We start from the raw sequence: 15873 nt of genomic DNA, 5'->3' as shown, positions 1-15873 counted from the left end.
GGCTGGAAACCCCTGATGCCATGACTGGGAGCCCCTGATGCCATGGCTGGGAGACCCTGATGATGCCATGGCTGGGCAGGTGTAGATCCTGCTCCAGGCTGCGAGCCCCTGATGCCATGGCTGGGAGACCCTGATGATGCTATGGCTGGGAGACCCTGTTGCAGGCTGGGAGCCCCTGATGCCATGGCCGGGCAGGTGCAGACCCTGCTCCAGGCTGGGAGCCCCTGATGTTTGTTTTCTACGGCCATCTTGACTGCAGGTGGTCCGTACACTGCCCTGAGGGGGTGGCTTCCCATGCAGCAGAGCCAGGGAGAAAACAAAAATAAAGGCTTTTTGGTCAGAACATCCGTCTGGGGGTGGCTGGTCTAGGGCCAGAGCTGCTGGTTGGCGTGGTCCGGGTCTCTTAAGTGCTGGACTTTGGACAGCACCCAGCAGTCACTGAGAATGTGGAAGTCACTTGGGGAGGGGTGCCTCACAGGGCATGGGGTGGAGGCAGAGGTCAGGGCAAAGCTAAGGAAGCATCTATATCCCCTAGCAGGGTCCTCCGCTAGGGTGGGAGGAATACCCCGAGGAGAGGGAGGGCTCTGTGCAGTGGATTTCAGGCTCTCAGCTAGTTAGGAAATGACTGTGGTCCGTGTGAGTGTCCTGGTAACCCTTGGTGCTCGGGACTGAGCTCAGAGCCTGGCCATGCAGTGAGATACTCCCCTGTTTGCCAGGCTTGGTCCAATGTAGTGGGTCTTGTCTTCTGACCCACGACTTGCCTTTGCATCCCTTGGTCCCTCGAGGGGGGGGTACAGGCTTTGAGTCCATTGTTTGGTGAGTGTCTCCAGATTGTCCCTCTAGTTGATTTTCTCTCAGAGGGCTGGAGCCGTTTCTCCCTTTGGTGGTCCTGCAGGGCTGTCTTAGGTCACCCACCTTTGGTACTCTGTGCCCCCCTAGGCTGGCTTCTGGGACAAGTGGAAGGCAGAGACATAAGAAGAATCACTGCCCTGGATATGGCTGGATAGTGGCCAGATTTTTTGGTTTTCTTTCCTAATTTCTCCTTGAGTGCATCCCTACTCCTGGGTCTTGTCCACATACCCCTGTGTATTCTGAGAATACAGGGGAGACACTGAGGTAGCAGGGGTGAAGGTGGGTGTGGAAAGAGCATTATTCTGGGGACCTGGACTTGGGGACCAACTGAGCCCCGACCAGGACTGTTCCAAAGGATGGATGGTCCTGCCTACCTTGAAGATTCTTAGGGACTAGGGCAGTGACTCGTACAACACAGGATCCTGCAGAAGATGCTGTGGCCATCAGTCCCTCAGTCCCCTTGTCCTGGGGACTTGTCCAGAGTAGATGCCAGATGGGCATTGTGCTGTGGCCTGGTCATAGCCGAATGCTTAGTATAGCTCTGGAGGCATGACTGGTGCCAGCCAGCTGTTGGTAGTGGAGAAGTTGAATGTCACTGTCCTTCTTTCCAGGCCCCACGTGTGTGCCGAGCAGAAGCTGACCCTGGTGGGCCACCGCCAGCCCTGTGTGCAAGCCTTCAGTCGCATAGTGCCCGTGTGGAGAGCAGGCTGTGGGCAGCAGGCATGGTGTATTGGCCAAGAGCGCAGGTACGTGATGGGCATCCTGATCTAACTGATGGGGGAACAGTTCTCAGCTAGGACTGCAACAGTGACCTCTAGGGTCAGACAGCTAGGGCTGGAGCCCCACCTTGGTTCCATCTCTTATCGAGGATGTGGTCTCTTATTCCCAGACTCTAGAAGGCCTGCTTGGACAGGCTCTGGCCTCTTATGAGGGTGGGGAGGAGCCCTGGTGGTGGTGGGACCTTGCAGGGGAGGTGTGCTGATTGGCCAGAAGGTAGAAGCCCTGCTCAGCCAGCTGAGGTCCCAGCTGGAGATTTTTGCCACCTGACCTCTGGGCCCAGTTCCCAAGCCTGTGAAAAACTTATTGCTCAATGTTTTATTTAAAAATCAAGTCTTAAGGAGTGCCTTTGCATAGCTCTCCTCTGCAGGACTGGGGGGAAGCTGGGCAGTGGGGGAGAGCCATGGAAACATTGGGTGGTAAGGGCGTGGCAGAGTTGGCTGCAGCCCTAGCTAGGTGGAGGTGTGTGTCTGAGGAGTCCTGATCTGGGCAGGGTGCTCAGCATGGGGAAGCCTTTAGTGTTGCCTGCTGCTGCTCTTGTGGAATCCGGGGTTCATGGGGTACCTGGGCCTGCTCTGTCTGGTCTAGGAGCTCTAGAGGCCACTCAGAATTCAGTGTTTGTTTGTCATCCATTAGGGCTGGTGTAGAATAGAGATGAAAAAAGTACAGCGAAGAAGCCTTGTTTCTCAGGGACTGTTGGTCTCCTCATCCGGGACAACCAGGGTGATGCCCGAGGTGGTGGGTGGTGGGTGCTGCAGGGTGAAGTGTTGACCTAGACGGGGCGTTGCATGTGGCTCAAGTCGGGGAAGCATAGCAGAGCCCCTCCCCATGGGGCGACAGGCGGCAGGTCAGGTGACTTAGGAACTCAGAGGCAGAAAGGGAGGTCTCCACCCGGTTTCAGAGTTTGACATTTGTGCTTTTTCCTTCCAGCCCTCACATGGCCATGGGTGCACACGGGTGCACACGGGTGCACACGGGTGCACATGCTTATGAAGCAGGGCTTGGTTCACTAAGCTTGTTTCCCTGTCCATACCATGTGAAAGACACTCTGTTTGGAAGCTGCCGGGGGCCCTGAGGCTGGAGACTCTGTGGTAGTCAAGGTCTATAGGTTGTCAGGATTTCCTATGTGGCTTAAGGCCTCCAGTGTCCTGGCATGATGTCCTCAAGAGGCCTGATATGTGGGAGGGTCACACTTCCCTGGCTGTGCATGTGTGTTGGAGAGACAGGACGTTGGCGGGTAGGTGTGGGGGAACAGTGTCATAGTTGGCATAGTGTCGGAGTCAGGGTTTTCTGGGTATCTCAAGATGGCTCGTGTCTAGGTTCTGGGATCCCCCATCATACTGCCCAGCCCAAGACATCTGGTACCCTTCACCTACTCTCTAACCTGTAACATAGACATTCAATCCTGGGTTCGGAGTGGGAGTCCCATGTGGCGTTTTGGGTTCTAGGTGGGGACCAGAGCTCTGTGTTGGACATAGGCCTGTTTCCCTCATATCTGAGGTATACCTGAGTTGTGTGCCTCGGTGTCTACAGAGGATGAGGGGGTCCCACCAGCTCATGGGGACCAGAACTCAGTAGTACCCATACCAGCCAGGCTCACCGCAGCTCGCAGTATACAATAAACACAGGCATGCTTGAGGTCTTGAAGTCTTTCTTGCTGTCTCTCCCAAGCCCTGGGTGATTCTCCCATCCTCATCAGGATGGTTGATCTTCCAGTAGCTGCCCTGCTGTGGTGGCCCCAGCTCATACCTCTTAAGAATCCAACCCCAGGACTACCTGCTCCCTTCTCCAGTGTGCCTAACCCTGTGTCATGTTGCTTCTTTTCCATTAACTGTGGCTGGGTCCTCATCTCTACCCGGAACCCTCAGGCCTGTCCTCCTTCCTGGCTCATGAGCAGAGCCCACACTGGATTGTAGTCTGAGGTTGGTCTTGGCGGCACAGGTGTTTAATATGGGAATGAGGTCGGAATGGGACCTCACCGTTAAGTTGGACTGCTGGGATGTGGGATAGCACACAGAGGTCTTTGGGACTGGGCTCGGCTAATGAGCTCTGCTGTCAGCCTTGTTGACCTTCCAGCCGGCTAAGCCTGTAAGTCTGTCACGTGCAGAGGCCACCTGTGCAGTCAACAGTGAGCCTGAGTGGTGTCCTGAGGGCTTCACTTCACACTGTAACGTCGGGATCTGATTCGCGGTGTGGCCACGCTGATATGGAGGCTTCTCTGTTCTGTCTTCCTCCTTCTGATGTTATGTGTGTGTATGGTTCATGCATGTGAGTGTGCAAGATACGTCTGACCATGTGTGTGCACACGGAGGTCAGAGATGTCACCATGTATCCCGCTCTTCCTTACTTGAGGAGAGTTCTCTTACTGAGCTGGAAAGGCACCGTTTCGGCCAGGCTGGCTGACCAGCGAGCTCTTTCTCGTCTTGTGCTGGGGTTCCTTGTATATATGTAGCCATGCCCAGCTGTCTACGTGGATGTTGGGGGTTCAAACTTATGTTTTCTTACTTCACTGAGCCATTTCCCTGACCCCGAGTGATTTTTTTGTTTGTTTTAGTTTTTGGGGGGTGGTGGTGGCGGGGATGAGCTCTCCTCTTGAGCTCCTGTGTGGCCAGCCAGGCAGAGCATCCCAGTTTGGGCTCTGGATCTTAGCCTTTATCTGTGTGTGTGGCTAGGCTGAGAACTTGCTCTGGCCTCGGTTTTCCCTTTTGGATTGGCCTGGGTGAGGCTACTGTGATTGCCTAGGCCGTGCCCCACATGTGGCTGTCACCTGGTGGCTCCTGCCACCATCTTTTGTCTTGAAGCCATGGGCATTTGTTGGTGGTGTGTCACCTCATCGATGACAGGTGAGGCTGTCGTGACACCTGAGAGGATCTCACTGTGAGAGTCTTTTTTGACAGAACAGACAGACAGCCAGGTCACCAGGCTAGGAACTCTCTAGACTACATAAAGAGGTCCTTTGAGGGGCAAGGGAGGAATCCTTTAGAAAAATGAAGGAAGGGGTAAGGAATGGAAGGTGGCAGATATTCAAATCATGGGGTCACAGGCCCTCTTGGAAAGCCCAGCTTGAGTACTATGGCCTCCATTCTGACCTTGTCCCAGAAGCCTCCATTTTGACCTTGTCCCAGAAGCCTCCATTCTGACCTTGTCCCAGAAGCCTCCATTCCGACCTGGTCCCAGAAGCCTCCATTCTGTCCTGGTCCCAGAAGCCTCCATTCTGACCTGGTCCCAGAAGCCTCCATTCTGACCTGGTCCTAGAAGCTTCCATTCTGACATGGTCCCAACAGCCTCCATTCTGACCTGGTCCCAACAGCCTCCATTCTGACCTGGTCCCAGAAGCCCCCAGCCCTACAGGACTAGAGCCCTTGTGAGTTGGTGTTTGTTATCTGAAGGTGAGCTGAGTTTAGTTCTCGTGGCTGCCTGGCCTCTCCAAGAATCTTTTCCTTCAGGGGGCCTTGTAGAAGAATGTCCAGGGGAGCTGCACACAGCCCAGCCCTGTCTGCAGCCCAGGCAAGGGGATAAATATTTACGATGGCCAGACTCTAGTGCTCTGTCGCTGCCAAATATTGTTCATGCTGTGGTCGGTTTCTGTCCAGGCAAGTGGTTTCATGTCCTGCCAAGGTGGTATTTTGTAAAGTGCTCCGAGACTTTCTATGTGCCGAGCCTGTGTAGGAACACACACTTCCGGGAAGTGGCCTCAGCCTTGTTTATTGGGCAGAGCCCAGGGCCACATGGCTTCCCGTGTACTGGACCCAGAAAACACAGCCTGGTTTGTTGTTGCCTAGAGATACAGCCTGGGCCACCTGACCATTCCCAGGGCCTTAAGTGCCCTTGACCTTGTGACTGTTGGCCTCGCTCCTGGGCGGGAGGGTAACCCTATGGCCTTAAGGGCTGCTGGCACTGCAGGCTGGAGACCAGTCGGGAGGCTGGAGTCAACCATCTCCTCTTTACCTGTCTTTCCTCCCTGGTCTCTCCTTGTCTATGTCTTGTTCCTGGTCTGCGGCTACAGAGACTTTACAGTCAAAGGGCTCAGGGACACTGACCAAGCCGTGCGTTTTGTGTTCATTTCTTAGCGCCACTATGACAAATGCTGACAGGTCAGGTGACTGGAAAACGACTTTAGAGGAGTCTGGGGAGATGGCTCAGTTGGATAGAAACTTGAGTTCAGATCCCCAGAATCCATATAAAAACATGCTAGGCATAGCATCACACGCCTGTAATCCCCAGTGCTGAGGGGGCCGAGACAGGTGGATCCCGGGGCCTTGCTGGGCAGCCAGGCCAGACAGTTGGTGAGTTCCAGGTTCAGTGAAGAGCCTGCTTCAAGGAAATAAGGTAGAGAAAGTAAAATTGAGGCAGACACTCAATGTTGTCCTTGCCCCCAACATATATAAGACACATGCCTGTGTACCCACACACGAGACATAAAAATGCAAACAACAAACCAGTTTTTGAAGCTGGAATTCCTAGATAGTGGTGACGTCCTGAGGGAGCAGCTGCCCCAGCCCCCAGCTCTGATGCCACTGGCTGTCCTGTTGTGTCTGTCTTGGGGTGTCACCAGCTGTCCCATCTCTGCACGCTTTCCTTCCTGTATTCAGTACGGCACTATTCAGCGTGTCCCGTATTCACTGATGTCAGTACGGCACTATTCAGTGTGTCCCCGTATTAACTGATGTCACTACGGCACTATCCAGCGTGTCCCGTATTCACTGATGTCACTATGGCACTATCCAGCGTGTCCCGTATTCACTGATGTCACTACAGCACTATCCAGTGTGTCCCGTATTCACTGATGTCACTATGGCACTATCCAGCGTGTCCCGTATTCACTGATGTCAGTACGGCACTATCCAGTGTGTCCCGTATTAACTGATGTCAGTACAGCAGTATTCAGTGTGTCCCGTATTCACTGATGTCAGTACGGCACTATCCAGCGTGTCCCGTATTCACTGATGTCAGTACAGCACTATTCAGTGTGTCCCCGTATTGACTGATGGCAACTTACACAGGCTTTGTTCCCTTAAGTTGCCATTATAGGCAGACATAGATTTGGGGGAGTCAGTGTTCAAACTCAGTATCAGAAGTGACAGACAAAGGTACCAGACTGGACGGAGCTGACAGCCGGCAGCAGCAGCCATGTGCCTTACTGGTCACTTGAATGAGGGAGGAGCCTGTGTGGCAGCCAAGGGTGGGGACAAGATTCCTCCCTGGACAGGATGGGACCACCCTGTGAAGAAGGCAGAGACCTTGAGGGGAGGAAGGAGCCAGGCTCTGGTATCTGGGGCATCAGTTCCCTGGGCACTTCGGCCTGCTCAGCCCCCATTGGCAAGGACCTATCTTTGGGGTGTTCTGAGAGCCCAAGTGCTGGCCCTGTAGTGATCAACACATCCTTTCTCTTCTGTTCCAGGACTGTCTACTATATGAGCTATAGGCAGGTGTATGCCACGGAGGCCCGCACTGTGTTCAGGTGCTGTCCGGGGTGGAGCCAGAAGCCTGGCCAGGAGGGGTGCCTCTCAGGTGAGTGCCCATCTCTCTCAGCTGGTACTGGGCAGACTCTGAACAGAGGCATGGTCTAATAGGGAGCATCTGTCTGACCTTGAGTCTCTGGGTACTGACCCGTACATAGCTTTTGTCCTCTTGGTCCCTGCCCTCAGTCGCACTAGAGATCCCAGGGACTCCAGCACCACAGTTCTGTCTGCCAAAGACTGTTCGAACAGAATTCAAGGGGAAGGGATTTGCAGAATAGTCTGGTAGAACCGTGGGAGGTAGAACTGACCTGGTACTGGCATCAGAGGGAGAAAGGCAAGCCTGAGCATCTGGCCGTGCAGGGACAAAGGAATAGGCTCCTGGTCGTGGAGCATGGCTATTGTGGCTGCTGGAGAGGCCTTGGCCTGCAGGTATGAAACAGGTGACTGGCAGGTGGATATGGGAACCAGTGACTGGCAGGTGTTTTGGGGACAGGTGACTGGCAGGTGGGTGTTGGGGACAGGTGACTGGCAGGTGGGTGTTGGGGACAGGTGGCTGGCAAGTATTGTGGAGACAGGTGACTGCTACTGAATGTGGGGACTGGTGACTGGCAGGTGTTATAAGGACAGGTGGCCAGCAGGTGTTGTGGGGACAGGTGGCTGGCAGGTGTCATGGGAACAGGTAGCTGGCAGGTATCATGGGAACAGGTAGCTGGCAGGTATCATGGGAACAGGTAGCCAGCAGGTGGCGTGGGGACAGGTGGCCAGCAGGCAAGAGTGGTATTCCTCTAGAACAATCATCCCTAAAGTCACTACTGGGGTGACTGGGAGCCACACTGCTCACATCAAAGGTTAAGCATGGTGGGCTTCATCGTTGGAGACTTAGCTGCTTGTCCTGAGGTGAACTCTAGTGAGAAGTAGGGAAGAGAGAAGGGACGGTTGCTGATTTTTTTCCAGGAGGGAAGTGAGTCACTCTCCGGAAAGGAGCAGAGGGAAAAGGACAGGAGGTCAGCTTGGAGGTGACAAGACTGGGATGCTGTCCAGCACTCCTCAGGTTGGGGTGTTCTGGCCCAACACCAGTATCTCCCTTCCCTCTGTGGCTCCCTGGAGGTGTCTGAAGGTGTCCCCTTCTTCCTGGGGCTTATAGTTGCGGCACAGATATCAAAGTCTGGGGCCCCCGGGTTTCTGCTGTGAGGCGGGGGCTCCCTGGTCTGCCAGGGGAGGCACTAATGATGGGATGAGAGAATAGGGTGTGTGTGGCTACGTAGGAGGGAAAGGGGGCATGAAGGCTTCCAGGGACAGGTGGATAGGGATGCTGTGGGCAGGATGGTGGGGCCGGGGAGGGGAGCAGGGCAGCCTGTAGCCCTGTGTCCCCTCTGAGTCTTGAGCTGAGGTCTGGTGAATATCCCAGGGTGGGAGTGGGCAGAGGCCGGCCAAGCCAGGCTTGAGCTGGCTGTCCAGGCTGGCTGTCTCCCTGCCGTGCGGTGGAGTCAAGACACGGGTGCTGCTTTTGTGGGCAGGGTGGGTCTAACAGAGCTCGGGTATAGCCATGACGACTTTTCTGTCCCCAGTCTTGCTGATGGGAGCGCTGGGCCTGTCCGTCAGCCCCGCGTATCTGTATGAGCCAGATGTCAGGCTGTCATCCACATGCAGAACAGAGGGTAGGCAGACCTTTTCTGTGTCCTGGCAGTCGCTCCAAATAACCACACAGAGACTTGTTGTTTGTTATAAACACTCAGGCTTGTTGCTTGCTAACTCTTACATTTTAAATTAACCCTTATTTCTTATCTAAGCTCTGGTATGTGGCGGGGTACTTTCTTTCAACATGGCACGTTCATCTTGTTTCTCTCTGCATCTGCTCGAGACTCCTCAGACCCTGCCCGTCTTCTTCCCAGCATTCTCTAAGCCCCGAAAATCCTGCCTAGCTATCAGCCAATCATGTTTTTATTAACACTGAGAGCAACGCATTTTCACAATCTACGGAAGGATTATCCCATAGCGATAGAGAGCTCAGGTGGCTTGTAACTCCCTGTCTGTGGCAGAAGTGGGTACGGGAGCAGGGCCACCCAGCCCTGGTGAGGCTGCTAGTGGTGGCTGGGGGGCTCTGGTTGTCACATGGCCTGGGAGCCACCGCAGGATCTCCACCCAGAGCCCGGGCTTCCTTAGTTGTTTGTTTTGAGGCTTGTTTTCAATGGAGGGCCCCTAGTTACGTGTCTGGCCTTGTTTATTTAATGGTCGCGGCCGAGTCTGTGATCCAGCATCTCTGTCTCCGGATGCTCTTTGCTTTCCTTGTTTATCACAGTCTGGTTCCCATCCTTGAGGGCCTGGTGCAGGTGTGAATCTGGGCCTGTCCGCTCCCTAGAGGCTGAAGATTCAGCACATTCCGTGGTGGCCACGTACTCCTTCGTTTGTCCACCAGTTTCTGAGGCTGTGCCCGGTAGCTACTCATGGCTGGTGTTGGGGCCGGGGGCCGGCAGGGACAGCACCTGCCTTGGGAGCCCTGGGTCTGGTGAGGAGACTACGTTGTGGTTAGCGTGGGACGGGGTGTGGTGTTGAGGCTAGGCAGGTGGGGGGCATCCTGGGGGTGGCTGTTGGCAGGGCAGGGTTTGGTCATGGTGTCTGCCCTGCATCAAGTTGGTGTCCCCTCTCACAGCTGTCTTCCTGGAGCTCTCACCGTGCCGGGAGCCACAGCCTCATGATCGGCATGACGGCCTCGCTGAGATCCTGTTAGTGGAGACACTGGGCTAGGCAGGGCCTGACTGGGACAAGTGGCTACTCGTGGGCTAGACACCTACCCTGTGTGAACCAGGCAATGGAGGCCAGAAACTCTGGGCTTAGTTCCATCCCTGCTCCTGTGACCTGCAGTGTGTCAGTCCTTTTGGCAGGAATGACAATGTCTGTCTCAGAACCATGGATGTAACGAGTGATGTCCTGTCTCTACTACTGGGAAATACACAGTAGGAACTCAGGCGGGGTCTGCTTGTCTAGTTATTATTAAAGGACGCCCAGATACCTGTTGGCAGTGAGGGCAATAGCATACAGGATCACTTTGCTGAGGGTTCAGGTGGATCTGTGTCTACTGTGACCTACAGGGATGGAGTCACCTGGCTCTGCACTTCTCTGTCCTGTGGGCTAGAAACCCTGGGAAGCCTCATTCCAGCTTGGCTGTGTGCTTCCCACTGTCATGAGTGAGACCAGGACAGGAGCAGGCGTATAGGGCTGCTGCCCTAGAGCAGAAGTCTCAGGTCCTCCTCAGTGCCTGGAACCCCTAGATGTCCTGGCTCCCCACGGTCCCCTTAGATGTCCTGGCTCCTCACAGTCAGGTGTGAACATAAGCTGCTTCCCACAGTTCTCTCCCAGCCAGTGTGCCCTCAGGAACAGTGAGAACTAGGTGAGCTCAGAAGTCCTCATGCAGCAGAGAGAGATGCTCATTTATTTCCAGCCTCCCCATTCCTCCGCCACCTCTAGCGCCCACCACAGAAGGGCAGTACCCTGGCTGCTAAGTCCAGCCCTTCCCCAGCCATTGTGAAGTTTCCTTGCTTCGTGTGACCTGGAAACCGTAGGAGGACAGTGTCAGCCTCAGGGTGCTCGGCGGACCTCGCCGTGTTTGTGTGGGGCTGATGGAGGGATCGAGGCCAGAGAATGGCAGGAAGCTGCTAATCGGGCTGTGATTTCTCCCAGGTCCATTTATGGGATGGTGGCTGGGAGGCAACCAGAAAGAAAAAGTGCTGGGTGGGGTGTCAGGGATAATTACCCAGCTTCCCGAGAGCCCTCGTGGCCCCGTGACGTGGATGTGGCCGACCCTGCCCCTTCTGCAAGTCTGCCTTCTGCTTCCCATTTCTCGGAATTCCACTCTTTTTTTTTAAAAATAACACAATTATTTATTGATTCTTTGGGCATTTCACATTATGCACCCCAATCTCATTCACCTTCATATCTGCCCCTCACCCCTACATTGCCTCCTGAAAGGAATTCCCCCCCAACTAATTAACAACAAAACAAAGAAACAAAAATCACCTCGTTCCTCCATCTTTGCAGCAGCTCTCTATCCATCCTAGTGGTCTTGGGAGCTGTGGTGTGTCGCAGTACACCCTTTTGTCCCGTCAGCTCCACCCACAAAATGTTCATGATCTGGTTCAAGGTCTCTGGCTTGCCATCCTCACTGGACTCTCACCGGCCCTGAGTCACGCAGGTCCTTCTCACGCTCCAGCAGTTCATAGATGGGGTAGCAGTTATGGTGGGACAACCGAAGGCCCAGGATATGGGCCTGGGTGGTCGCTGACCTGGTTGGTCTAGTGCACCTAGGCATGGCCCTCCTCCATGGCAGTTCAGGCTGGGCTATCACCATGGCCCCTGACAGCACAGGCCACCCAGATCAGTATGGCCCCGGCTGCAGCAAGGCCCTCAGACACCAACATGGTCTCAAAAGGTTGACCACACCTTGCACATCCACAGAGCCCTCGGTAGTAACAGGAGCCATGGGACATCAACTCAGACACTGGCTGTGGTAGGGCCACTGACCCAGGCGTGACCCTCAGTAGCAGCCCAGGCCTGGACATCACCATGACACCTTGTGACAGCACAGGCCACTCAGATCTGTATGGCCCCAGCTGCGGCGTGACCCTCAGTGCCCCACCTGCGACAGCCCTGGGTGTGATAAGGCCACACTGAATTAATTCCATTCTTATTCCAGTTAGGTGGTTCATTTTTCTTGGACTCTCCTAATGTCTAAGCCAGAGCTGCTCAGGGACTATGTTGGGAATCTTTCTTCTTTCACTGAAGGAACGGAATATATATATATATATATATATATATATATATATATATGTGTGTGTGTGTGTGTGTGTGTGTGTGTGTGTGTGTGTGTGTGTGTGTGTGCACAGCCAACAAGGTGTCTGTCCTTAGCAGCCGATCTCCAACCCGCTGCATCCTGTCCCTGAGACGGACCTGCAGGGGTGAAACGCTAGCCTGTGATGACTGAGCTCAGCTCGGGGGACCCAGTGTGGGCTGTGGGGGACAAATGTCAGGAGCTGCCTCAGCTCCATGGAGTATGAAGGACACTGTAAAAGAAATCTCAAGAGAGTCCAATCTCTGCCTCTCTGCCTCTCCCTGTCTGTCTGTCTGTCTCTCCCTGAGGATCACAGGCTTCATTTCTGCAGGATATGTTATGTCTGTGTCCCAAGACAGACTAGTGTAGTGTATTCCAAACTGAAGACAAGGATCGGCTTCAGAAAGCAATGCACCATCTCAAGGCAGCACAGTGCCTCAATATGTGTGCTAGTAAGTACCAGCGTGGGTGTGCCGGTCCATAGTTGCCATGGAAACAGAGGAAGTATGGGGTGGGGCACATGGCCTCCTGGGAGGGTGGACAGTTCTGAGTGGACAGGGCAGGGAGGAGCTGGGGGGTGGGGAAAGCCCTTCCAGGTCTGTGGCAGCCTGTGTGTTCCTGGGTAAGAGTAGCAGGGCCCGGGGGTAGGAGGTGCCGTACCAGGAATGGAATTAGCAGAATGAATGGGAAGGGTGAGGCCAGGGTGGTGGAGGTAAGGAGACTCCTGTGGCTGTGGCAACAATGGCAGCTGGGCATCTTATGTGACTAACTCTTCTAGAGTTGATATCTTGGCTTCATTTTCAAATAAAAAACAAATCAACATAGAGACTGAAGGGTTGGTGTTGGTTCGATTTTTATCAATGTGACACTAGCCAGAGAGATTGTAGGGGAAGGGAAGCAGCTCTGTGGGGGGTATTTTCTTGATTTGTGATTGATGTGGGAGGGTCCAGCCCACTGTGGGCAGTGCCACCACCCCTGGGCAGGTGGTCCTGGGTTGTTTAAGAAAGCAGATTGAAGCCTGGTGGTGGTGGCAGTGCACGCCTTTAATCCCAGCACTTGGGAAGCAGAGGCAGGCGGATCTCTGAGTCTGAGGACAGCCTGGTCTACAAAGTGAGTTCCAGGACAGCCAGGGCTATACAGAGAAACCCTGTCTCAGGAAGACAAACAAATAAGGAAGAAAGAAAAGAAGGAAAAGCAAGCAGATAGAGCAAGCCACGGAGAACAATCCAGCAAACATGGTTTCTCCATTGCTTCTGCTTCAGCTCTTGCCTTGAGTCCCTCCCCTGACTTCCCTTCATGGTCACATCCAGTCCGTGTGAGCCAGGCTGTAAACTGAAAGAATCCCGTTGCCCCATGTTTTTGGTCACGTATTCCATCACAGCAACAGACCTAAGTAAGATGGGGTTTATTCAGCTCTCAATTCCAGGCTGCAGTCCCTCACTGCAGAGAAGTCAAGGTACAAGTCTGGAGCAGTGAGATACATCCATCGTGAAGAGCAGAGGGGGTGTGTGCAGGGAGAGAGCCATCGTGAAGAGCAGAGAGGGTGTGTGCAGGGGTGATGTACACGCGTGCTTCTCAGGGGAGACATACACACATGCTTCTCAGGGATATGTACATGCATGCTTCTCGGGGGGGGGAGACGAACACTCATGCTTCTCAGGTGGGAGATGTACATGCATGATTCTCAAGGGAGACGTACACGAATGATTCTCAGTGCTCAGCTCTCTCAGTTTTGTTCACGAAGTGAAACAATACTGCCCACATTCTGGATCTTTCCACCTCAACCCAGTCTAGAGAGTCTCTCATAGGCGTGCATACAGGTCAACACAGTCCTGACGTTTCCTCAGTGAGGCTCTCTTCCCGGTGACTCCGGCTTGTGCCAGTTTGACACGACTAGCCATCACAGCTGGCAGCCACGATCTGGTACCCAGGGCCTGTGTCAACCATGCTACCTCTCCCAGCTGCCGGCAACCTAGATGTCCCTGGTGTCCGTGGCACGTGGGCTCATTGCTCTGCCTCTGTCTATACGTGGCCTCCTAGTTCCTACTCCGTGTCAGGACACTCCAGTGTGTTTAGGAGCCACCCCAGTCCATGTCTTCTTTTCCATCTTGATGTTGTCCCCATTTTCAATGAAGGCCACACTGTAAGGTCCCTTTTGGGTATGAGTCAGGTGCCACACGGTGCAGGTCCTTAACCACGGGGCAGAACCGAGAAAGCACACGTCAGGGGTGGGGAGCCTAGGCTGCCATGGAGGACTGGGGCAGGGACTGGCAAGACCCCTCTGTCCAGCACTGAGAGCCTCTGGGACGCGGTCAGAATAGCCAGGGAGGAGAGAGGCTGCTGGGCAGATGACAAGGGGACCCAGACCCGCTCTGTCCCCCAGAAGCTGTCCGCCCGGGACCTCCCCATCCCTGCATGTGCTTTGTATGTCTAGGGGAAGAGACTCAGGCTCTTGGCTCTGCTCAGGTGACTGCAGCCTGGAGGACATGTGGTGTGACCACTCAGACTGCCTCAGCTCCCGACCTTTCCTGGCCACTCCTGCCTCCTTGGTGCTAGGGAGGGTGGCATTGCCAAGCCGTCCAGGAAGAGGTCAGGCATTTTCTTAGGAAAATTCCTAGGCAGGTGGAGGTACTTGTTTGTCACTGTGGGAACCTCCGATCCTATTCTCCACCTGGGGTGCCGGCACCTGGACACTTTACAGCTGGAAGTCTAGGGATGAGGTTTGGGCGTGGATGTCCAGCTGTTGGTGCATCAGGCAGGTGGCTCCTGCAGGTCTGCTTTTCCTGGGACATCCGGGTCTCTCTGGCTGGCTTGTCAGGGATGTTTTAGAAGAGCTACAGGAAGGCCACTTGGACCCCAGCTCCCTCTGCTTCCTGCCTCAGCATCTGCTTTTCCTTTTCTGTTTCCGTTCTGGCTGCTGGTCAGCCCTGTGCTCCAGTGTGGGAACTGGATATGCCAGGTCCCAGTTCCTGGGCTTCTTTTCCTCCGCATGGACTTAGGGTCTGCTCCACAGAGCCCACGGGTTCCTGCTGCGCTACTGTGACCTCTTCTTGTTTTTTCCGTTAAGACCCTCAGGTCAGCTAATCACAGAGTCCCTCTTTAGGCTTCCATGGCACAATTTCCAGGCATGTCTACCTAGATGCAATCCACTCCGCTGAACCAGCCATACTCTGCTTTGTATAGATTCATGCTCACAGAGATGCCCCGCCCACTCCTGCCCATGTAACCACGTACTCACTTGTATGATATAAGCTCACATGCGTATATGTGTTCTGTCACAATCCCTCTCTTGGTCAGTGTTCCATCGCTGTGAAGAGACACCATGACTATGGCAACTTTAATAGAAGAAAGTGTTTAATTAGGGCTGGCTTACCTTTTCAGAGGTTTAGTCCATTACCATCCTGGCAGGAAGCATGGTGGCATGCAGGCAGACATGGAGCTGATGAGGTTGCTGAGAGTTCTACATCCAGAGCCACAGGCAGCAAGGAAAGAGAGTCACTGGGCCTGGCTTGGGCTTTTGAAACCTTAAAGCCCACTGCTAGTGACAGGCTTCCTCCAACAGGGCCACACCCACTCCAATAAGGCCACACCTCCCAATCCTTCTCAAGTTGTGTCACTCCCTGATGACTAAACATTCAAATATAGAGTCCATGGGGAACAACCGTTCAAACCAGCACATTCCCACACAGTGCGTGTGCCTACACACGCCTACAGTTACATACCTTCATGGACCCACACCTGTTCACATCCACAGTGTGCATATACTTTAGCTCAGAGTCTTGTGCTCATACCCTTGATCCTGTGGGACTCCTTTCTCCTCCTTCCACTCTGAAGAAGAGGAGTAGAGAGGAGGCTGTTGGGTGGGGTAAGTGATCAGGACCAACCCAAGCAAGTCTCAGGTGCCAGCATTAGGGACAGCTGGTCTCCGGAGTGTCCTCTGGCTTTGGGGGATGGGCA

At 54.2% G+C, this 15873-nt stretch overlaps 1 protein-coding gene across 1 annotated transcript in view; it reads left to right on the top strand.

Annotated features, from left to right (window-relative positions):
• Megf6 (multiple EGF like domains 6) overlaps positions 1-15873 on the top strand; it is a 99417-nt gene that overhangs the window by 4833 nt on the left and 78711 nt on the right. Inside the window, exons 2-3 of the mRNA XM_087906798.1 lie at positions 1464-1598; positions 7031-7140. Coding sequence (XP_087762924.1) covers positions 1464-1598; positions 7031-7140 — 245 coding nt within the window. The remainder of the gene's footprint in view (positions 1-1463; positions 1599-7030; positions 7141-15873) is intronic.

The sequence above is a fragment of the Myodes glareolus genome, chromosome 6 (assembly GCF_982192425.1).
Source record: "Myodes glareolus chromosome 6, mMyoGla1.1, whole genome shotgun sequence".
Taxonomy (NCBI): Eukaryota; Metazoa; Chordata; class Mammalia; order Rodentia; family Cricetidae; genus Myodes; species Myodes glareolus.
Note: the sequence above shows the minus strand (reverse complement) of the source record. Positions and strands in the feature narration are given on the sequence as shown.